The sequence below is a fragment of the Cyanistes caeruleus genome, chromosome 5, assembly GCF_971803275.1.
Source record: "Cyanistes caeruleus chromosome 5, bCyaCae1.hap1.1, whole genome shotgun sequence".
Classification (NCBI taxonomy): domain Eukaryota; kingdom Metazoa; phylum Chordata; class Aves; order Passeriformes; family Paridae; genus Cyanistes; species Cyanistes caeruleus.
In genome coordinates, this window is record NC_141705.1 from 11,828,856 (window position 1) to 11,853,648 (window position 24,793).

The 24,793-nt window shown below is 38.2% G+C and overlaps 1 protein-coding gene across 1 annotated transcript in view; it reads right to left on the reverse strand.

The window, feature by feature from the left end:
* TBC1D14 (TBC1 domain family member 14) overlaps nucleotides 1-24,793 on the reverse strand; it is a 64,779-nt gene that overhangs the window by 6,437 nt on the left and 33,549 nt on the right. The window contains exons 4-12 of the mRNA XM_086891240.1: nucleotides 22,390-22,508; nucleotides 19,723-19,805; nucleotides 17,610-17,727; nucleotides 15,968-16,074; nucleotides 15,024-15,104; nucleotides 13,582-13,676; nucleotides 12,491-12,562; nucleotides 11,071-11,199; nucleotides 8,011-8,120 (exon numbers count right to left, since the gene is read on the reverse strand). Of these exons, the coding sequence (XP_086747366.1) occupies nucleotides 8,011-8,120; nucleotides 11,071-11,199; nucleotides 12,491-12,562; nucleotides 13,582-13,676; nucleotides 15,024-15,104; nucleotides 15,968-16,074; nucleotides 17,610-17,727; nucleotides 19,723-19,805; nucleotides 22,390-22,508 (914 nt within the window). The remainder of the gene's footprint in view (nucleotides 1-8,010; nucleotides 8,121-11,070; nucleotides 11,200-12,490; nucleotides 12,563-13,581; nucleotides 13,677-15,023; nucleotides 15,105-15,967; nucleotides 16,075-17,609; nucleotides 17,728-19,722; nucleotides 19,806-22,389; nucleotides 22,509-24,793) is intronic.

A 24,793-nucleotide genomic window follows, 5' to 3' on the forward strand; every position in this document is an offset into this window, starting at 1 on the left:
CACTTACTTTGTACATTCTTTCAATCTTTTTGCACAGACACTGTACTGCCACAGAATACCTACATGGCAGAATTAAGACTTTTATCTGTACACAAACACACACACACAGAGGAAACAGCAAAAATGTTTTCAGCTTAAAAGGAACAGTATAATAGGAAGTAATTCAACTGAGTCCTTTCCTGTTCACCAAGTAGCAGGCAAACACCCAGCCAGAAACAAGTCCTGGTTACAGATAAGTAACAATGCCAACTTTATAGACCTGGTTTTATTCACAAAAGCCATTATTCTGTCATGATTTAGACCTAACCTGAATAACCCATTTGTATTAAATCTCCAACTATGCAGAAAATTAACTGTCAGAATAAAGAACTATTTATCAGGACATTTCTTTTGTATGAAAGGATTTACTCACATCAAAAAAGCTGTCACATCAAGTCAGGTATTTGCAATTGAGCTCTTCATAATTTGGAAGGAAGCACCATTTGCAGGAACTTAACAAGGCATTTAACTTTCATTAATATGTGCATGGAATTGATGCATCAAACCCTAACAGCAGAGACTGGGCCCCCTAGAATAAGCAGTGAAAGGTCAGTAGGAATCACTGCTTAGAACAGATACAGCACTTCATCCCTCCAAACATTTCCTACTGAAAGACTTTTTTTTTATTAGACATCTGAGCTACTGGTCTGAAACTCAGCTGGAATTTATTGGAGCTGCCAGACTAAGGAAGTTCCAGCAGCATCTTTCAGCAGCACTGGCACACTCCTTGCACATGACCTGCTGTCACTGTACTGCGGGGTGATTTCTGTCTGCAGCTCTCTTCCAACCCACCCTAAGTCGCAGGTGCAGGCAACACAGCTCATTCACATAGAGATGTCCAGTGTCAGAGCAATGTAGGTGCAGGCTCCTGGCCTCTTTCTGTTTGGAAGAGGAAGAAAACAAGCACCAGATGCTCCTGCTCCTCCCCAGACCTGTTTCTGATGCATGAAGTCCTGGCTGATTTGCTGCTCACAACAAAAGCGTATGACCATGAAGTCATCAAGAAAGGAAAGCACTGCTACCATGATAATCATAAGCTCCATGCTTCTTTCCTTTGCTTTTTCTTCCCCCCCCTCTCTCTTTTTTTCTCTTTTCTTTCTAATAAAAAGTCTTTGTAAGATATTTGCAAGAGCAATGCAGACAGGTAGGCCAGATTTTGGACTGGCAACTCACACACAACACTGATGCAAATCAGATCTTATGTATTCTTGCACTGCACCTTCCTCTACCATGTCTGTAAATTTTTAAATTATTACAGTCTAAAAAAAGGAGAAGCACTTACTTTATTATTTGGAAAAAAAGAAGAGTAAATACTACTTAATATAAAATACTGACTGCAAGAGAGCATTTTTTTGAAGGGCATGGACTATGCTTTTCTCAAAGTAACAGGAAGCAAACTTCTACATACCTTAGCAGAAGTGCCCACTAAAAAGAGCCACACAAAGTGGCTTGAACTTTTATCCTAACAAGCACGTGGTGTCAATAGAAATTTCATGTTCAGAGCACAATCACAGTCCATGCAATACTAAAGAACCACTGATCAATCCATCATTACAAACACAGCCCTTGGCTATAATTATTGCCAAAATCATTTTCCTGAGTAGGGATAAAGAGGTGTTTGTATAGTAGCAGCAGGCCATAAATAGATAGCATGTGTCCTTGGCAAATCCACATTCTACTCTGCTCACAAGAGCCTGTGGAACATCAGCTGACAGAGGGAGAGGCCAAAACTGGGCTATTCAGACACACTATTTCCCCTCTGTTCTTTGTGAACCTGACTGCACGTTACTCTTTATGTTTTTTCATCCTTGATCCCCTATACACTCACCAAAAAAAGTAAAACCTTGTATAGTTTTTGAATTCTTCCAACAAGATTTATCAGTTGGAGTTTAGGCTTAAAGCACGTGGGTCCTTTTTAAATGAGATGCCTTAATTATGGCAGGTATCCCCCGATAATCATGTCACAGTGCCTTTAATTAAACTATTCAGTCCTTGGAGTTTTCCCATCATAGAAGGCAGCAGTGGAACTAAACTGGCAGGCAGGGGTCTCCTCCCTAAGTCCTCTACCAGCTCCAAGAAAACCTGCGCAGTTGGGCCCACCTACAGCCTTCTTTTCCTTGGAACATATCCCTTCAAAAATGATTAAAGCACATCAATTTACTGCTGTTCCCTGCAGCACGGGTTACAGGAAGAAGCACAAAGCAGACTAGCTGTCTCCACTCTAATTGTGGCAGGAGCAGGAGGTTTCCCAGCAACTGGTCTGTGCAGCACTGGCTACTGGAGCCTCCCAGAGCTGGCACCAGCTGAGATTTACTGCACACATGCCTGCACAGTAACCACACCAGACACTGGAATAGCAGCAGGCATCCCTTTGGAGCTCAAAACAAAAATAAGAAGTAATGTTAGGGCGAGGCTGTTACACAGAGACTTTTACCTACAAGCAAAAAGTCTGCCTACTCAAAGAGATGCTGTACCATATTCTTCCCTGACTTTAAATACACTGCAGTCACACTCATAGTAGCAATTTAAGGAAAAAAAAATCTAAATCTGCTTCCTACAGGATCGAAGTATTTTGAAGTAGAAACTATCTACTTGTATACATGCACACACATAAGAATACATTTACACATATATTTAAGTAAAATATATAAGTTTAACATAAATAAAACCTGCACCATCTAACAGAATTAAGGACAGAGCAGTATGAGCTGTGTAGCTCAATACAAGTGTGAAACACTTAATACAGTATTGGGCAGATCTATCCTGAATAGCCTACATTCCTGTGTGAGATCAGTGTTGTAATTCTCTAGGGATGGGAAGGAACATGGTAAATTGTCCTTGAAATTAAAATAAACATCTTGAATATGGATGCAGGTAGTCAGCAAGAAATGTTAATTGTCAGTTCACTGATAAAAAGACCTTGAGAAGCACACTCCACAGTCACTCCTCACTGAAGTCTCTTTCAAAAGCTCTTAACAACACCCACAGAGGTAACAAAGGAGGGACCTGATATGCCTCAAGACTTCAATAACATTTCAACACAGACTTCATCACTTCAATTCTTCACTCACAAGTCAGTCCATTTTTCTTTTTGGTTTTTGTTTTGTGTTTGGTTTCTTCCCTCTATATGTACTAAGAGAGAACAATCAATCATGTAAATGTTTACTTAAGAAAATACAATAAAAAGTATTCTATTAAAGCAAAATTGCTGAAGGGAATGCAAACCTTCAATCTTCTGTCAAAACATTTTTTTTTTCTAAATCTCTAATTTCTGGTATAGTTTATCAGGATTTCTTCTTGACAATGTAAATTTAGACAATAGCATAATATAACATGTCTATACCACAAGGATGTTCAATTTTAGTCTCTCCTACATAGCAATCACCTTATTTATGACAGTATCATATCCCAGCTAGTAATCCATAGTATCACAGAGTACCCTGAGTTGGAAAGGACCCACAAAGATTATTGAGTCCAATTCCTGGTCCTGCACAGGAGCCACCCCAATAATCATATCATGTGCCTGAGAGCACATGAAACTTGAAGAGTTCTTCTTGAACTCTGCCAGGCTTGGTGCTCTGACCACTTCCCTGGGGAGCCTGTTCCAGTGCCCAGCCACCCTCTGGGAAGAAGAATCTTTTCCTAATATTTAACTTGAATCTTCCTTGACATAGCTGCATGCACTGTTACCACAGAGATCAGTGCCTGCCCCTCCTCTTCCCCTCATGAGGAAGCTGTAACTGCAATGAGGTCTCCCCTCAGTCTCTTTTTCTCCAGGCTGAACAGACCAAGTGACCTCAGCAACTCCTCACAGCTTCCCCTCAAGGCCCTTCACCATCTTTATTGCTCTCCTTTGGACACTCTCTAATGGTGAACTTTGTTTCTTATATTGTGGTGCCCAAAACTGACCCCAGCACTCGAGGTGAGGCAGCCCCAGCTCAGAGCAGAACAGGACAATCCCCTCCCTAGTCTGGCTGTGCCTGATGCCCCCCAAGACAGGGCTGGCCCTCCTAGCTGCAAGGGCACTTGTGGCTCATGTTCAACTTGCCTCTGACCAGGACCCCCAGGTCCCTTTCCATGGTGCTGCTCCAGCACCTCGTTCCCCATTCTGTCCATACATCCAGGATTGCCCCATCCCAGATACAGAATCTGGACAGGTTACTGTGAGAGATGGTATCAAAACCTTTACTGAAGTCTAAAAATATCACATATACTCAACTAGGTGGGTAACCTTGTCATAAAAGGAAATTAAGTTTGTGAAGCAAGACTTTCATCTTGTGAACCTGTGCTGGCTGTGCTATCCTCCAGGTGTCCTTCAATATGTCCCAGAATAACCTTCTCCATAATTTCACCAGTCACAGTAGTGACTCTGACAGGCCTTTAGTTTCCAGAGACACCCTTCTTGAAAATCAGGACAACATTTGCCAGCTTCCAGACAAATGGAACCTCTCCAGATTCCCAAGACTGTTCAAAAATCATTGAGAGAGGTCTCATGATGATATCAGCCAGCTCTTGGATAAATCCCATGAGGCCCTATAGACCATCAGGCTGGAGCAGCAAATCCCACACAAGTTCAGGGTCGAATGGAAGTTTATCATCCTCACAGCCCTGGTCTCCCAGCTCACAGCTCTGGGACCACCAAAGCACATCATCATTGTTAAAAACCAAAGTGAAGACAGCATTAAATATCTCTGCCTTGTCTGTGTCCCTGCTGGTAAGGTGACCATCCTCATCATGTAACAGGCTGATGTAATTTCTGGACTGCTATTGACATTACTGTCCATTAAAAATACAATAACCTGGTGATTTCAGTGTTGTCTATCCAGTTACTCTCCCACATGTTTACAGTCATTTTATTCTGATGTCCCTTTTATTCAATTGCTTTCTCCACACACAGGCTTTCACAACACTGAGGCAATACAATTTCAACATCTTTCCTCTTATCACTGAACACACCAGCCTCTGCTCTCTTTCTTCCCTTCTATCTCAGTACTAGTACTTTTTCTATTCTCTGTGCACAGATCTACTTCATTTTAATATTCTCCGCCTTCAGTCATAAAATCCTTCTCATGGTATTTCTCCCATTAAATGTTGGGAGAAATGAGCCTATTCTTAACAACCTCCAACTCCCCTACACATAATTCATTAAAATTTAATCCCAGTGTAACAGCCAAGTCACTCAAATCCCACATTACACCACACTCTGTGCAACACAAATCAAGCAAAGGCAGCACGAGAAGTCCATTTGGAGCTGAATTGACCAATGGATGTTATGGACAATAAGAAAGGTTTCCTGCATCAGAAAGGGAAAAACATCAGCCCACTGCTGAACAGGGCAAGAAACCCAGTGACAAGGAACATGCATATAGCTGTGGTACTCACTGCCACCTTCATCTCAATCATTACTTAGACCTGCCTTTAGGAATCTCAGGTTCTCCAGACCAGTGGAGAAGCCTAGAATGAAGAAACCCTGCCCTAGCTGGAGGGGGATCGTATTAGGGAGCATTTAAATAAATCTGGCATATACAGGTGTGTGGGAAATCTGTCTAATGTTGTTCTGAGACCACTCTCAATTATCTTTGAAACATCCCAGTGATCAGGGGAAGTTCCTGAGGACCTGAAGGATCTCTTCAAGAGACAGGATCCAGGGAACTACAGGCTGGTCACCTTCATCTCCATCCCCAAGAAAGTAATGTAAGAAAAAGTCCTGGAGATTATTTCACAATATATTATGGGCAAAAAGGTGATTGCAAGGTCAGGATGGATTTATGAAAGCAAAATTGTGCCCAACCAGACTTGACAGCTTATCCAGTGGGGTAAGTGGTTTGGTGGAAGAGGGGAGAGGAATAGACATTATGTATCTTGATATTATTGAAGTTTTCAACATTGTATCCTAGAAAATCCTTGTTGATGAACCCATGAAGTATGGCTTAGATAAACAAACAGTGAGGTGGATAGAGAACTAGCTGGAATTGTCAAGCTCAGAGGTTGTCATTTAGTGGCACGAAGTATAGCTTCGAACCAGTCCACTGGTAGTGTACTCCAGGGTTTGGTATATATATCTAACACTTTTAAATGTCTTCATTAAGGACCTAGATGATGGGTTAGACTGTACCCACAGGACATTTGCAGGTGATATAAAACTGGGAGAGGTGGCTGAAACCACTCCACAGCAACACTGAGACACTGGAGAACAAGCCAACAGGAGTCCCATGAAGTTCAGCAAAGCCAAATGCCAAGTCTTGCATGTGGGTAGGAGGTAATCCCAGGTACAAGTGTATATGGGAAGCCAACTGGCTGCAAAGCAGCTTTGCAGAAAAGGGCAGGGAGGTTCTGGTGGACACCAAGCTGAATGTAAGCCAACAATGGGCCTTTGCAGCAAAGACTGTTCACAAACTCCTGGGCTGCAGAAGAAACACCACTGCCAGCATGCCAAGGCAGGTCATCCATCTACTCAGCACTGACAAGCCAGCTCTGAGCTTCCCAGAACAAGAGAGACATGGATATACTGGATCAAGTCCAGCTCACCATGAATGTCATGAAAGGCTTGGACATGTGACACAGAGGGAGAGGCTGAGCAGGATGGTACTGTTCAGCTGGGAGAAGAGATGGCTTGGGCCTAAAATATCTGAAAACACTTGACAGGAGGATGAGAACAAGACAGAAATGACTTTTCCTGGTTGTATCCAGTGAAAGGACAAGAGCCAACAAGCACAAAATGAAATATAGGAAATTCCATTTTAAACATAAGGAAATAATAAACTTGCTAACCACAAGGGTGGTTGAACACTGAAACAGAGTTGCATGAAGAGACTGTGGAGTATTGTTCCTTGAAGATACTCAAAACCCAACTGGACAAAGTCCTGAGCAAGCTGCTTTAATTGACTGTGCTTTGAGCAGTGGGTTTAGATTAGGTGATCTCAGAGGACTGTTCCAATACCTCAAATTCTATGATCATATGTATTCAAACTTTGAGCTTGTATTGACTGATATACTTGAAATGTGTTTTTGTCTAAGAGATCAGCAACACATTGAGTGCTACCAACTAAACCAACTAGGTCTTAAAGATCAGGGTACTGCCAGAGACGTTCATTCAAGTAAAATCACATTGATATTACAAATATTTTCCAAATGAACATCTTATTAATCTCAGGAAAAAAAATCCTGCTGTTACCACTGGGCATTTATGCTTTTACTTAAGGTATCTGTCAGATACCTGAGAATAGAAGACATTGTCAACAATGTAAGAGCAAGCCAATTTTTCACATAAAACCTTTCATGTCATCCCAAAATTGACAATGAAGTCAGAAAAGAGACTTTAACTGCCCCAAACCAAGGTCTGATAGGCACAAATGGAAACACTCGATTTGGAGTGCATAATACCTCACTGAAATTTGGCAGAAGTGCAAATAAGATGTCTTTTTTCCTCTCTAAGGAAAATGTTCTGATTATACTAGAACTTAAAGAGAAGACAGTTTCATCTAATAAAAAGACTCTAATTTCCCTTCTGCTAAGGGGAATAGTTTTTCTGTAGCTTTGAGTTTTATGTTGTAGGGACAAATGTTTTAATTACCCTTTTCCTGATAAGTGCAGGACAAAATATACATTTCAAATGCAAGACTGGCAATATTTTCTGAATAGACAACCCTGGTACACACCTGCACATACAACAGACAAATTTTCTCAGAAGATCAATCCAAACTGGCACTAAATATGGATGAACAGTACTATCTGGCAGTATTTCAAAAGAACCTTCTAACTTAACACAAGTACAGTAAAAAAGGTTAGGCAAATGTTAAACATCACAGAAGCATGTGGGAATGATTTGGATTGACAACTCAAGTACTGAACAAAAAATAAAGCCTTTATCTTAGAAGACTATTAAACCAGGTAAGAACATTCCAGTTTCTGTCATGAACACTGACACAGAGCTGTCACACAAACTTACTAATTACACTTTCTATGTCTTACCAATCAATTAGATAAATGTCTGGAGTTAAGTTATTTTTTTTGAAGTGGGCAAATAACTTTGGCAGGTTTTCTTCAAAGAATACCTCAAATGCAGCAAAGTAAGTCAACATCTGGGAAAATATAACAGGGAGAAAACAAGCAGTTAGCTGTGTTATTAACAAGCTTAAATATATTATCTGTTGCAGGATTAACACTCTTCAAAAACAGGATCAATGAATTACATGAATTACTATAAAGAGCTAAGCATTTACATAAAAGACAGCATCTGCAAGCACTAAGAGTTTAAGATCCACTCTATATACAATTCTCATACTAAACAATGTAATATTTGCTTTGGGTCTTGGCCAGATTCCTTCAGACAGAAAAATACCAGCAGGAGAGAAGTTTTTTGCTAATTTCTCGAAATAATTATAACAGAATGGTGTTTTATGCTTGTGGCAGTAATTTAATATTATACTGAATAAAATCCAAGACCCAATGGAACATAATGAAATACAAAACTAAAATAATGTTAATACTCCACAGCAACAGTGGGCAGTCCAGTATATTCCAGTCATAAATCACATTATAATACCAAAGCTATTCTAAGAGTCTAATACCAATGTAATACCATACGTTCTACATTTAGATAATAGGCATTTCTTTTGCAAAAAGGAAGATACGAGTTTCAAGCAAAAAAATCAAAGACTGGGACAAAACATCTATGCAAGAGAAGAAGTTTGTAACTCTCTGACATCATAACCCCTGAACTTCATTGCTTTTAACAGAAAGACTTTTATGCTGTTTTAGAATTCGAGTATTTAGCCAAATTTCATAAGAGAGAGCATGTTAAAAATAAATCTTCTAATTCAAGTAAGAGTTAAAAACAAAAGGTTATTAAATCACTCTCCCTAATACTATAGGGAGAACAGTTAAGCGAAGTCCTTGAATAATTCAGTAATATAAATCCCAATAAAAGCAATAAAGAAAGGCTGTGATTTCTTTAAAGAGTGAGTTTCAACAGCATACTTCTCTCCAAAACATCATGACAGTAAAGGGAAAAGGGATCCTTTTGGAGACCTCTGTGTGAAATCCTTTTAAAGGATGAAAAGTTTATTTCCCAGGTTTTTTTAATGCCCTTACAGAAGTATTTCCCATTTCCTCTGAATGAAGTTACAAATGATGGACTACTTTCATTAACAGTGACAAATTAAAACCTAAGTCTGGTAGTCAGTATGAGTCTAAGTCAATCAGAGATGGGTGAATGCTACAGAAACAACTGAAGGTACTGAAATCTCTGAATTGGCAGTAACTGAGAACTTCACATCACACATGACACCAGAAATCCAGGAACCCACTTTAGAGAACTGTACCCCTGAAACAGCTTCCCTGTGCAAATTTTTAAATGCATTAAATCCAAGCACCTATGAGACCTGTGAGTATAAAGAAGAAAGCAGGTAATGCATCAGACAGTCCTACTTTTAAAATAATCTGCTGGCACCACTGTAAAACAGTTTAACAGAAGTTCCTACTTTCACAAGCACTGCAGAAGCAGGATCTTACACGTAACTGCTGCAGTCATTTCTATTGATACCAATGTGGGCAGCAGTAGAAGTAGTTATTTTGATCAAATCCACATTCAATCAACATTCAACAAGACATTTTCTTAGTGGTAATGAAAAAAACAGTATCATTTAATAAAATTAACCAACAAAATAAGTCAAGATAAACCTATATAAATTACTATTATTCACACAACTAACTTATGCTGATATTATTTCTTATTAATTTACTGTACAACAAATCAGCATTTGCTTATTAAGCTGACACAAAAAGATGAGGGTAGACTGCAGATTAGTATGTCCACCACAGAAAGCAAAAACTGTCTCACTCAAGGGAAACTAGCCCCTTTGAAATATTAGATGACATTTTCCTTATGTTGTTAAATCATGGGTTTGCTTTCATGACATTAATATTTCATGTATCACCATCTCTGTCCTCTGTAAGCACACATTTATCCCATAGTCCCTATTTGGCCCAGCTAACAAAACTGAACAGCACTATCTGTAAGAATTGCAAACCCTGCTAGCTCAGCTAAAAAAATATTTATCTTATTCTATCCAATTCAATTCCAAAACCACCTTCACAAAAACTGTATTTACACATTGAATGCATGAGCATGTCATCTTTTTCCAAGTACTGTAATGGAGATAGCTGATACTGTTCCTAGCAATGCTGTCTGTCCTGTGGCACATTTTCCCATGGTATTTACAACTGTTAAATTCAGGGACTGAACAGGGAATGCTTTTCCAATAGGAATACTGATAGGATTTCTAGTGTCTACTTTTTCTAAGCAACAACAGTGACTGTTGTAATCACCCATTCTGTTGCTTTATATCTTGCATTTGAACTCTTAAGAGGCAGACACTATTTTCAAAGTGTTAAGAGGTGAGAAAGAAATCAAGCATGCCATATATTTTACACAAAAATACCTTTAAAGTAAATTAAAACCGCATTTGAGGAGATGTCTCTTATTTTGCTAGTGTACCTGCTGACACGAAATTTTAGAGACTAGAGAAAATCAGGCAAACAGCTCCCAGTGAAAACTTGAGGGGTCAGAGGTTCCCTTCTCTGAAAAGAAGCCTATGGGACTCAAATTCAGCTAGTACAGGAAGATATGGAAAACCTGGTTCTCCCTGCAACAGTCTGTTTTTAGAAACCTATTAGCTATGATAAAAAGTGCTTTCAAGACACTTACATCAAGGTGTTTTCAGCTTTCAACTACTGCGCTGTTGAAAACCACCTACAGTAATACTCTCTGAGCATCATAAAATAGCTACTCAACAATTTCATTCACATGTCTTGTTCAAAAAGGTTGATGGGGTGACTTTTAGTTGGCTTTGACTTTTTTGAGGGATTCTGCCTATGTGTATTGGCTTGTTTTTGTTTTATAAAGTGTGTTGGTTTAAAATAAAATCTGATTTATCTTCCAAGCTGCTGAAATAATAAATTTTTTATTTTTTTAACTTTCCCTACACATTATCCACAGCATGTTGATTACAGGGTTTTTTTCATACTTACAAGGCCATGGTCCACACGGAAAAATGCCATCTGACAGGGCTTATTTAAAAGGTTAGAAAAAGCAATGAAGGCATCTGCAGTATCCAAGTTCAAGATCAATACAGCTGCTATGAATGACATGCCCTGCACCTGAAGAAAGGAGAAGTGTTATCCTTTAGCAATAACTATTAGATTGCCTCATTTTGTCCTTGTGTTCACTGGGGTTTGATGCCCTCACTGAGCTGCTGCACCTTGAGAAATGTTCAGAAAAGCAGGATTTTTTAACCCACATGCCCCTTGATATCACATGTTCAGTGCATGGAAGCTAACAATTCCTATGTTGCTTTTATTCAGAGACTCCAAGTTGAACTCCTAAAATAGGCTAGCTTGACAACACTTTCAAACAGAGTTGAAATCTCAAATACAGAATAAAGGTTTTTTTAAGAAAAATGTGTTTCAAAGTAATCCCTTTTCTCCCAGGGATGGATCATCTAGATCCTTAATTGTGGAAAGCTGGACTTAAACCCTAGAGACAAAGCCTGTACTTTTGCTTTTCAATAAATTACCAGCAGTTAAAGACAACTGCACTGACTCCTTTGATAAAACCATTTTAAGATTATACTCTTGTTTCATTTACCATAAGCTCATGATATTTTTCCCTTTCTCTACAGTCTGTTGTGGAATCCAGGCCAACTTCTCTCACCCTGAGGGTGCAGTGCTGCCATTTCAAGTCACATGGAGCAAGGTGTGACTGTCATTCCTGCAAACCTGAGGAACAAGCTCCTTCCCAACACAACAGGTTGTTGCTGTGCCACATAAAGCACAGCAGCTGATCTGCCCTTTGTCTCATTTCCCAGTCATGTTCAGCAGCTCTTGCCAAGCATTATGTGCTACCTACAAAGTGGGAACGTCCCCTTTCTACGCTTGCCTTGTCTAAAACTGCTCCTGAATAAACCTCTCTGTATAACCCTGCTCTGCTTACAGAGACTAATGAAATGTACTCAGTCCTCTCATAATCACTACTTAAAACACTATGACTGAGCTCATGTAGCTTCAATGAGCATTGCTTTAGAGACTGGTCCAGAAACTCAGCGCTAAGATGCAGAAATGCCGATCATTTCAATTCAACAGCAATCTCAGTAAGACTGATACTAACAATAGGGATACAACTACACCTTGTCTTTGACTCCAATTTTCAAATTATGCACTTTTCAGTACAGGTATGAGTTTTCCAATTACTTAACCTGTAAAAACCTTAAATCTAGCAAAATAAATGTTATACACACTCCTCAAGCATGTACTGGAATAGAAAAAAAAGCACCCCATCCCACACCCCACAACCATTTAATACTGGTCTAAAAATGACTGACTAATAAAATCCTTCCTCCCCCTAAAAGTACCTCCCTCCCCCCACCCCTGAAAAAATAAATTCTTTACTTACATAGCCTACATCAGGTCTGTAACAAGTATAGGCTCCTAAAATACTGTGCAATGTGTCATGGTAAGGACCACCCTATAATTAAACAAAAACAGCACAATACATCTGATTATACAACAAGCATGTTAAAAAACTTTCAATGCTACAGATGGTCTCTATTAGCACTGACAAGAGACACACTCTTTCCCAATGTAGCTTAGAACAGCTGAACTTCCAAACAATTTTAGCTTTAACAGAATGAAACTCTCCAAACCCCATTTATTATAACATACAGTTCATCCAATACATTGATTACATATTAAATACTTATACAACAAGAGGAATGCAAACCTAAGAGATTGCTTACAGCTCAGCAGCACTTTGGCAATAGTGCTAAGGAAGTAGAACAATAATGCAAACCACATAATTGTCTCTGAGACAGGAGGCAAAAGTCAACCATAGAGAAAACAGTCAAAACAACAATATGCCATAACACAGAAAGAGCATATTACAAAGGACATGTACAGCTAAAAAGAATTTCACATTGCTGACTATTAACAGCTGCCATATCTTGCACTAAGTACTGCAATTCTCTGACTGAGAATTTCCAAAGGGAAAAGTTTTTTTCCTAAAAAACATTGATTTATCACAATCTAAACTTTTTATAGGGCTGCTGAAATCTATGCATAGAAGGACAAAATCTGATTAAATTGAGTCACTAAAACACACCAAAACCATACAAGTTAAATCAGTTTTGCATAAAACCAAAAAAGGCCAACCAGTCCCCTTTGAGATGTTCTCTCTCATGGTGTATTTATAACCAGCAGTGTTGATTTATTGACTTTGGAACACTCACCTGCATCACTTCATCAGACAGAAACCAGCATGAACTAGGTTAGATAATCAGAATAATTACCAAACAGTTTGGGATTTTGCATGTATCTTGATGTTACTCTCCTCTGGATTATTTCTAGTTTTCCAAAATCTATAGGAACTTTCTCCTCTCAAGAAGTGTGCTCCTTCAGAACTCAACAGCCTGTTCCAACCAAAGGACAGGCCAGAGTATGTAAACTTAATTTCCCCGAGATGTCAAGGCAAAAGTTAATATTGCTTACTTGTTGGAATATACAGAGACTAGGAAATGTTCTTGAGATATCCAGTTTTATTAACTCCAAGCTTGCTTCTCTATCAGCTGCAGAAAACCCAGCATCTGCAAAAGCCAAAGTTACAACATGTATTACAAAGGTTAGCGCACACTTGCTCTTGTTTTTATTTTCCAGTAAGGTTTACCTTTTGCACAATTCATTTATTTTGATGTGAATGCTAGGGAATAAGGCTACAGACAGAATAATTCCCCAAATTCAGCAGACAGGCTAAGCAGAAAGTAAGTCCTGACCTAGAACAGCCCCACAGTGCCCAGTGACCCTCAATATGTTTTGAAGCAAAGTGACACTTTTGCTATATCTGCTGACAAATCATTAGACAGATACAAGCCTATTAACTTGTGACCTCCGCACCTCCAACAAGGCTTCCCAGTGGATCCTGAAGTAGCTGTCTCTGTGGAAAAGCTGTGATGGAAGAGGGAAGTCCTAAAGGGGCAGGCTGTGATGGATGCCACCTATCTCAACTACTGTGAAAGCTCTCCTTTCAGATTCATGTTTATTTAGTCTTTGTAGATCTTGTTACTGACACTATCCATAACTGAACAGATCTCATATCATATAGCATTAGTCTTCTTTCTGGTATCAAGATGTCTTACTGGTATTCTGTCATGGATAGATGGGAATTTCCTACAGCTGTTTACTAAGCAAGTTGTCACTAGACAATGCTTGTATCAATCACATGAGCATCTACACTCCAGAAAATAAAGTGCAAGAGGAAGCTGGAAACATACTAGATGTTATCTTATTTAAGGGAACAAAGTGGGAATTTCCAAACAAAATATTTCTGCTTATAAATGCCAGTATGTATGTTCTCCTTTTTAACTCTGCTCAGCATAATTACTTACTGAAGGCAATTGCAATCATTTGCATGTGTTTCAAAATCTCTCAAAAACAATCAACTCTTCCAAATTAATTAGAAAATCTCAAACTACATTGTCTGCAAAAAAACCCCAAAATACTGCCCTCTGAAACACACCAATGACTTGAGCTCAAAGCTGAAAAAAGGGACTAAAATGCAATTTTCTGCTCTAACCTGAACTGCAGTCCCAAAACTATAGATGCAGAAAAGTATTTTAGTGTTGCAATTCAAATTATAATCCCAAACTACTATTTGTAGTTTTCCTACAAATTTGCGTCATAATAAGAACTGTACCCAGAGATTGTTTATAAAAAAAACCCGAACAAGTGAGTTTTGTACAACACCAGAATTTCTTTGAGAAAAATACAGTTATTCCTTGCTTTCTCCATAAGACATTTTCTTTTTACCATTTTTACCATTCTTTATAGTCGATTTTTTTTTGTTCTTGTTTAAAATATGTGATTTCATTTTAAGGAACTACATTACAAAATGTCTTATTCTGTAACACAGCATAAATCGTTTACAAAAAGCATACCTTCACATTCTACTTCAGCCCCTCCTGTACTAAGTGATCGCCACTTCTCTTTGGCACGAGCCAGGCAAATATCATACAGTTCTGGAAAAAGAAAAGCACAAAACCATGTCCACTATTTGTACATGCTCATGTCCACTAACCACCCACCACGTGAGCAATGCTGCCCCAGGCATTAACAGTAGGAAAACTTCTAACAGGTTTACAGTTTTGAAAGACATATTTCACTCACCAGTAACTTCATATTAAGTGAAAAGGAAATGCAATCAATCCAAGTTGCATTTTATGTTCAAATATTTGCTTTTCCTTGCAGAGCACTGATATTCAAAATTACAGGCCGAATGGATAATTAGGAAAGTCTAGCAAATTACATGTAAGAACTACACCCAAGGTAACTGAACAATGTACAGAAAAGCAGCGCTATACAGCAGGAGCAGGCAGTCATTTCCCTGTCTGAATTAATTACATTTGTTAGTCTTGCGGAGCTGAATTTTTCTGTACTCAGAAGTAATGGATTATTTCTATTTTCACAAATTGAAGTACAAATCTTGCCAGGGGTCTTTTAATCTCTCACAATCTCTTGTGATCACTTTTTAATCTCTGTTGTCTTCAAATCAAAGGAAATACATTAAACACATACTCACAGGCATTTCAAAATTAACAACAATTTTATGTTTAAAAAAAACCCAGTGGTCATTAATTCTGACCATCTCCATCCAACATCAAAGTAAGACACTGTGACACAAATACTCAGAAACAATTCACAGCAGCAGTCCTATAAAAAGCTACAAGATTAAAAGATGCTGTATTTTTGGACAAAACACATCAAAGCAGCATATAAAAAGCATAACTAGATAACATTTCCTCATGCCCACACTACAACAGATACGAGAACGTCCCCTTGCTATTTCACTTTGTAAAAAATGTTGACTAAACAGCAGCCTCACCATGGGTGATGTTTAACTCGTTTCCAATTGCCAAGCTCCAGACTTTGCCTCTCACACTCGGTGGAATGCCCTGCCACCACAGTTCTCGGACTTTACGGGAACAACACCTGTTTAAAGTAAAACAGATTATTCCAAGAAATATTTTGTTGCCAGCTGAACTGCAACTATATCCTCCTACCACTGCTGATGGGATTCAAACCAAAATGAACATCAATGGCCCAAGAAGTCAAATACAATTTGCAAATACAGACTCTTTAGTGCTATTTTGCTTTGAACTGCATACAAAATCTTTCCTCCTTCCAATGTAATGGCTTTATATTGACAGAAGCACAGCAGTACAATACACATAATCTGCAGCCACACTTGATTAGCAAAAATCATAGGGAAAAAGAAAACAAATGGAAAGGAAGTCCACACCTGTCCCACTGCTTGTGCTAAAGACTAGACAGCTCCATACAAGACTAAGTACCGAAACAAGTTATGGAGGTCTATCCTCTGCCCTGTCATCACCCTGCTGTGCAAACAGACATGCAGCTTCCCACCTATCTTTGCAGTTCTGTGCCTCTGAAAAAAATGCATGAAGATGTGACATGGACTAACTTTTAGGTGAAAGCTTGGAAGACATTTTAACAGAAAACAGTCTCTGAAATGGATGTAGCTGATGTTCAGCAACCTCAGAGCCCAGAAGGAGGAACAAAATAGCACCTAAGCACCAATGAAAAGTGGTAAAACCACAACAAATTAATTTATCTTCCAGCAGATTCTGAAAACTAAAATATAAAACAGTGGAAACATTTGGGAATTCTGAATTTATAAACCAATAAAGGAAAAGGTGACCTAATCTTTACAGCAACCATAACAGATTCATCTTCAAATACTAACAACAAACATGTAAATCTACAATTTGTTTAGACTTAGTTTATTACACTTCAGTTCTCGAGAAACATATTTTCCAACAAATTCTGTGTATTTAATATATATTCTCAGAACAGCTGAATTCCATAGTTAAGCAAATTGCAAATCTGAGTGCTGTTAGTTTATAGTTTATGTTGTTGTGGTAGTTATATTTGAAGCACTGGGGACTGTTTTTTTTTTAAGATGACTAGGAAAGATCACCAAGGTACTTTACCAACTGCCTGTGCCATGTCTTTGGAGGAAATCCTCTAGCACTTAATATAAATAATTGTTTCCCTATTTTGCTTTTCTATCATTTGATTATCCCAGCATGTACACCACTCTGGAATAAAAGAGGCTTCACAAACCACCCACATACTTCAATCTACATTGATATTACATTAACGGCTCAAACAGTCAAGGAAAGCTCATTTCTGATAAAAGAATGATGTTCAAGTACTATGCCTTATGCTTTTACATTCTCTACCACAGATGACTCCTCAGTGCTGCAAAGTTTCTGAGTATCTTGAGCCTTCATTAAAGACTAGTAAGAAGACTTAGCGCTGCATCACTTCCAATCACCTTATAGAAATAAAGATGTTGCTTATTTCTTTTGTAGCTGTCCAAGACTGATTTTCTAACAAAAGCTTCCAAGAGCATTTAAAAATTATGCTTCCCAACTTGCAGCTTCTCTTCAGGATATAGACTGCAATTTTTAATTAAAACTCAATATAACATACTGTCTTACATAGTTTCCCAGTTGGGTAAGATTTCATTGTTCCAAGTTAAAACAGCATTGCCAATGCTGTCTTCCAGTTTACAGCGTTCTTCCAGTTGTTTCTTTCTCTTCTGGGCTTCTTTAAGCTCTGCAAAAAAGGAATTTCCTTTTTAAGTTAATAAAACCAGGAACTAAATATTCAGTTAGTCATGGCTATGGAACCATGTAAAGCACACCATGTTCACCCTAAAGTACAGTGGACTGTTCAAATTCTGAAAATTTCCCAAGCACACAGCAAGCTGAGCAGTGGTTGCAAATGTGAATAAAGAATAAACTAGAACTATTTCATTTTCAACAGATGGAACAAAGGGAATTAGATAATGAATGATTTCTTTGATTCTTCAAATCTGACCACACTATTAACTTTGAATGAGTACCTCAGACAGCCTCACCCAGTAGAACAGGTCAGAGTATTTCCTAATAAAGCCCCACCCCTTTTATGGCAGACTCAGAACTACAGGTCAAATGAATACAAATTTTCATTTTGTTTTCATTTTTCTATTGCAATTTAAGTACACTGTCAAGAAATCACAAGAGCCACATTTTCAATGCTACTTTGCCTATGAATAATCTAAATGTTATACATCGCAAATGGTAACCCTCAGTTCATTAACAAGAAAACATATTTCATGTCTAGTTTAGATGTATTTTGTGGTTCTGAATTATCACTCGGTATTTCTTCGTGCATTATTAGCTACTGGTTTTTCCACTGGCAAGTCTGCTAGACAAACACAGGCAGTCTCTAGAGCAGGACATGGGTGTGCATTCACATGCTGTCTACAGTATGAGGCGGTGCTCACCTGGGAAGCACAACTCACTGAAGAACAGCAGTACCATGAACAAGGTCTTTGGAATGGACACATTCTACCTGATGGGTCGACTTTAAAGCCCCACAGAAGCTAATCCTGAGCAGAACCATAGCAACTGCCTCAATTTTTCAGGTTTGATACAAGCACTTTGCAAGCCTGCTGAAATGCAGGCTTTCCATTTTCCTCTTACCAACAAGAGGGTCTTTACAGTCTTTGATATCCTGACCTCTAGATAATGTATCGCTCTGCAAAGTTGTTCATCTGGAGTGGCTTTAGGGAAAATGGGTTTGTCGTGGTATTTATCTGGACAGAATAACATACTCCAGTTCAATGAAGATAGCACAAGGACCTGGTCCATTGCTTAACAATCATCCTATTTTCCCCAACCCACCCACTCTACATGCAAAGAAAGAACAGGGAAACTCCTTTTGACTACACATACAGTAGTAGATATATTGAACAAGAATCACATGAAGTTAGAACTTCACTGGTAGTGATATCCAAAATCACAAGAGGATACTTCTATTAGTGTGTGAACTGCAGAATGCAGGTAAGTCCTGTGTTCATATACCCTTTTCACTGTTTCATACGGTTCAAGGGTTTGGCCAGCTGGAAAAAAAATATTTCCAGTAGCCCCCAGTGGATGCAAAACCTGAGTCTGAATCTCCTATTATTGCAATGCTTGTTTTTAATTAGAAAACCCAGATGGTCAAAAATATCAGGCAAAAGAAACCACTACATCACCTCTACCTCATGTTCATGGTACAGTGTTACTAAGATGCTTCTGTGAAAACTATCAACCAAGAAATTAGGAGCAAATCCATGAGAAAGCTGTAAGTTTCAAGCGAGCGATTATCAAATTAACATAACTGCATATATTTTCCCATGTGGAAAATTATGTGTTTATGGACTACAGCCTGAACAGGTTGTTTCCAGCATGAAATTGACAAATATCCTGCAATTTTAAGTCCAGTCTTCACTAATTTGACCAACAATCTACTTCAATATTTTTTAAACCCACAAATAGATGCCACTCATTTAAGAGTTATAGATTAAAAAATTATTTCCTGCTGGATTCTAGGACCATTTTCTTTTCAGTCTGGGGCTGGGGCTTTTCAAGAAAACTACCTTTGCTCCTTTCTCTTGGGAATGATCTTTCTTTGAGGAGGTGGCAGAGATGCCTCAGATTAAAGAGCAACAGACTGATAAAAGTGCATTGCAGGTTTAGAAATACCCCTATACTTTTCTCTTTTGAAGACAAGAAATTCCATCACCTCTTTTTTTTGCTTGAACCACCATTTCTTCGTACTGCTGCCTGTGTTTCTGAGCTTCTTCTGCTGGTTTTGCAGGAAGGTTCCTAAAAAAAAAGCATTTACAGTTGGCATGACTGTATAAATAAAATTCTAGACACTTCTAAATGAAAAGCACACTCTGTTTCCTGTCAAAATTTCCAGTCAAAGAGCAGAACAACAGATCCTTGGAAAGAATCTTTTTTTTTGCCAGAGTCAGCAGAAGGGAAGAACACTGACCAGCTATAACTACGTTTATACACAAAATACGCTGAGCAATTTCCTTATGTTTGGTAATTTCAGCATTTTTATTATTAAACCAACTGAACCCACAGGCTAATCTTCCTAAAGAGAATTTACTGGTATATACAAAGCTGGCTGGTTTTGAATTGAACTAGCAAGATATAAGACTGTACTCTTTCTTACTGTTCACCTTGTCTAAGAGTTACATCTGCAACTTTCTTTACCCACACATAATGACTCCCTAACCCAGCCTTTTCCACTCTGCTCTCTGAAACCCCATTTCTATTTTAAAGACTTAAAGCCTTCCCCTCTCTTCCAGAGCAACAAGTGGCACTGGAGCCATCCTCAATATCCTCTGCTTATTAACACTAACATAACGTTTTGATGTGTGATTAAGGCTCTGCCACACAAATGCATGTGTTCCTATGTCAGAACCCATGACCTTTCAGCAAATCATATTTGTAACTAACATGACCATACATATCTCACAACTACAGGATCAGCAAAACATCAAAACAGGAAATGCCTATTTTGTTCTTCTCCATTGTAGAATACTGTATTTCATTCCTAGGACAGTTTATATCTCTGGTTAATAGAAAAGCTATGCAAAAATTCACTTTCATGTTCCTGTAAGGTGTCACACATCAGGCAGCTGACAGCTCCCAACACCATTAACAGCTAACATTACTATTTATGTAATCACAGTGCCTGTAATGTACACAACCATGTGATACTGGCCTATGAGTATTTTTCCAAATCAAGATTGTTGCTAGAAAAACAAAAGTAAATTTTCACATTGGTGAAATGCTGGTTTGCTAAACAGACGCCTCTTTTTCCAGTTTCACTTTCGTAAATTGATCTGCATCTTTTTTTTTTATCCAAGTCTTTAGAAATTGTTTAAATTAGGGGAAGTTCGGAAAGGAAAACCAGATCAAATAAGTCAAGTTTTGCTAACTTAAATTCTACCAGTCAAATTATTTACCCTACATCTTAACATCACCAAATACATGTGAGATGATATTAAGTATCTATTAAAATTCAACTAATAGTTTTTCCAGTTGAAGCTAGAGGCACAATAGAATATTTATTCATTTTTTACTATGAAGTTTTACCTAAGCCCTACAAATAAGTGTGAAATCCAAAGCAGGTATTTTGAAAAAAAGAAAATCATCTCACTCCACTTTTCTATCTGAAGTCTTAAAAAAGAAACTACTGAAAGCCTAATAGGTAAACATAAAAAAATAGTATGCAAACTGTAGGTAAACAATTCAAAAAAGATTCCTTAGTGAGAGTCAGAGGACAGCACTGTCCAGAGCAGTTTTCCCATTAGATGAAAAAAGTGATGTGTCAATTGTCTTCAGTTTTAAAAATACCTTTCTGCTAGAAGTTCCTCTCACTCTATCACCAGTAGGAAAGAAAGCAAAATCTGAACATCCTGTAATGTAACACTAATTCCACCTGTCTGAGCACTCTACTACTCAGATTATATCATAAAAAAGAGATTTTTAACCGACAGGTTTTAAATACAACAGATAAGCTAGTTATGTTTTGTTTCCAGTTGTGCATAATAAAGCCTGCTATAACAATCACATTTTTCTACATCTCCCAGTGTCTTGCCACATAGTCCCATCAGCCAAACCAGTAAGTTACTTAAGCAACCCTACAATTAGACTACTTTGATATGAACATTTTTCATACAGGTGGTTGATGAAAACACAGATTTATGTTATGCCAGTTCTTCACACCAATGCACAGATGTACTAAAAATGCAGATGTCATGTCCATAAAGCCAGATCACATCCATAATCATAAACTGACTAAGCATGGCTGAATTTGTGTAATTCAGGAGAAAACCATGGTAAAGCAGCTGCCAGTAAATCACTTCGGAGTCAGTCTGCATATGCAAAAATCTTGCAATAAAAGGTATGAAACAACTCATCAAGTGCTTGACAGTGCTCAAAATGTGATGCTGAACTCACTGCAGAGCAATCACTATACTTTTTCATTATTTATGGAGGTGTGGACTTTCTCTATGTAAACAGGACACTGTATTCTTGCTTCTCAATTTCTTTAGCATATACCACCTTTGTTTTTATGCTCAGGTTCTCTCATGGAAAATAAAAATCCCTTAATCATGTTTAGGAGATAGAATTACTCAAAACAAAAACTCTGCTACCCTAATTAACTCCCTTCACAAAAAGCCATTGCTTTTAATATAAAATAAAGTTCCTTCTGTTTGAGTAATTTTTCTCATAATCAACACAATTTCATATTCACTAGTCTGAAAAGAAAATCTACTTTATGTTTCTAATAACCTATTGAAGTTAGAGTAAGCAAATACACTGAGTAAGAAAATCTTTGCTAGGTTAATTTTAAAAAGACCCTCATTGTGGCTCTTCCAAAACTTACGCTGGTCGGTCCTCTAAAATAAGTGCTGTAGTGGAGAGTGGTTCAAAATCAAGATTCTTCCTCACATTCTGTTTAGGAGAAAGTGGTCTCTGAGCTCGTCCAGTTTTTTCTTCATATTCCTAGAGAAGAAAAGGACAGGGAAACTTAAAAAAAGTGGAGAGCACCACATGGTGCACTTGAGAATCTTAAAAGGGATCTACAAAAGTCTGCAAGGTAATACTTTCACATCTCAGCCCTACTGCAGTCCCTCTGAAGCTTTTCAGCTACAGCAATCTCAACACTGAAAACAATGACAAAATTTATATTCAGGAGTGAGTCCTGATGGCTTTTTCCAGTCTTTCTATTTGTAAAAACATCTTAAGTTCCTCTGGCTGACAGACTGCTTTTACAAAGTATTACTAAGAAAGAGTTTACGAACAGCAGATACTATCTGAGGTACAAAAATAGGACCTATTTAAAATATTTTTTTCTATTTGCACAGTTTTGAAATAAAAGTAAAGAATTACCATAAATTCCATGTCTTAAAATCTCCTTCTAACATTTCTCCTATGCAAGCTGTTTTCATATGCAACAGCTCAACAACAAAGAGAGAAAAAAAGGTTAAAATCAGTGTTAAGACAAAGTCCACACTCAGTACAACGCCTTGCACAATCCTAAATCACAGCAGAGCAGAACATGCTAACCTGTGCCTGTAATCAGACACTGTCACACTGGAGCAAGACTAGGAAACAGGCACTGGGAGTCAAGGTGTGGAGCTAGTGCCATATGATGAGAGGCCAAGAGAACCAGGCTTGCTCAGCCTCCAGAGGAAAAGGCATTGTAGGGAGGGGTGGCAAGCACTGGGACAAGTTGCCTGAGATGTGACAGAACTCCCAATCATGAAAGCATTCAAAGCTCAGGTGGATGAGTCCTGAGAACCTGGTTTAAATTGACTGTCCTGAGAGGAGAGTTCCTTCTACCTTTTATTATTGCATCACCCTCATCTATAGGAGAGGACTTGGCATTCAGGTACCATTTTATTTTAATTTTGCCTACAAACATGGGTTTAAAAAAACTATACTAAAACTGTGACCTAATGGGATAAAATAACCTTTATACAACTTCCATGTAATTCAGTGCTTGAAGTACTACAGCAAACATTAAGCATGCAAAGTATCAGTGATATACAAACAACAAACATGGTCAAACAATCCTATGGAAAAATCACATCCACATTATAGCTACTTCTGTATTCAACTTTATAATGATTCTTGCAGCTTCCAAAATGCAAAGGCTTGCATGTACTGCTTTTTAATACCATTTCTATTAAAAAAAATTAGAAAAACACAAATGTATATTATCAATGAGCACTAAGAAGAGTGTTCCAGTCATGGACCTTTTCCTGATAGCACAAAGAGTACCTCAAATGGTACTGCTTTCTTTCTCTCAACCTAACCTCTCCATTTCATCAAAACTTCCTTGGGCAATGCTTAGGACATTTCCAACACAATAAGGTTCATTCAGCAACTAAAACGAGATCCACCCCTCCCAAAAAGGCTGTCTCAAATCACCTTCATAAAGGGGATAGATGAAAACAAGACATGATGTCTTGAATGTGGACAAACACAGCCTTGGTCTTCCACTCTGTGTTGTACAGTTCAATCCTAGCTCAAACAACTTCCGTGGACTCATGAGTACAGGTCTGTGCAGCCCTCAGGACACAGAAAATCCCTATTTTTCCTTGTCTATTAACTGGGCACTGCTCCAACAATCAATCCTATGATGACTACATTGCTGTAATGGGAAACATGGTCACGAATTTGGAATGTCTGGCTCATTAATACCAGCTAATACTGCTATGCATGACATCAGTTTGAAAACAAGGAAAAGAACCAAGGAAAATGCATTTAAACTATGGACTAGAACTCAGCTTTGTCAAGTGAAAGGACAGTGCTCATGCTGACAAAGCCATTCACTAAAAAAAATCTCAAGAAATTAAGCAAAAAAATACTGTAAAAAAGGTATAGATAGAGAGCATATTCAGAAAGCACAGGCAGTAGTCTTACACTGGTCACTTGCACCAGGAAACAACTGCAAGTGACCAGTGTGTAAGTGCAGCATCATAATGAGCTTCAGCTGCACCAGCTGCAGAGTAAATCCACTGATAGGAATGAAGCAAATAGCTTTTCTTTCTCCCAGTTTCTATTAGGAGACTTATTTTTAATGACTCCTTTTTCACAAATTAGCATAGTCAAACATTAACCTCTCTTACTCCCTAAAGCATCTCAGAATTTGACATTAAAACATATGCACCCAATGTTTATTATAGTAGAAGTTCCAGAAAAGCTGCTTAATTTTGACTTATAAAAATTATATTCAGGGTTTTCTTTCACTGAAAGCCAGCTGGAGACAAAATTGCTTTTGG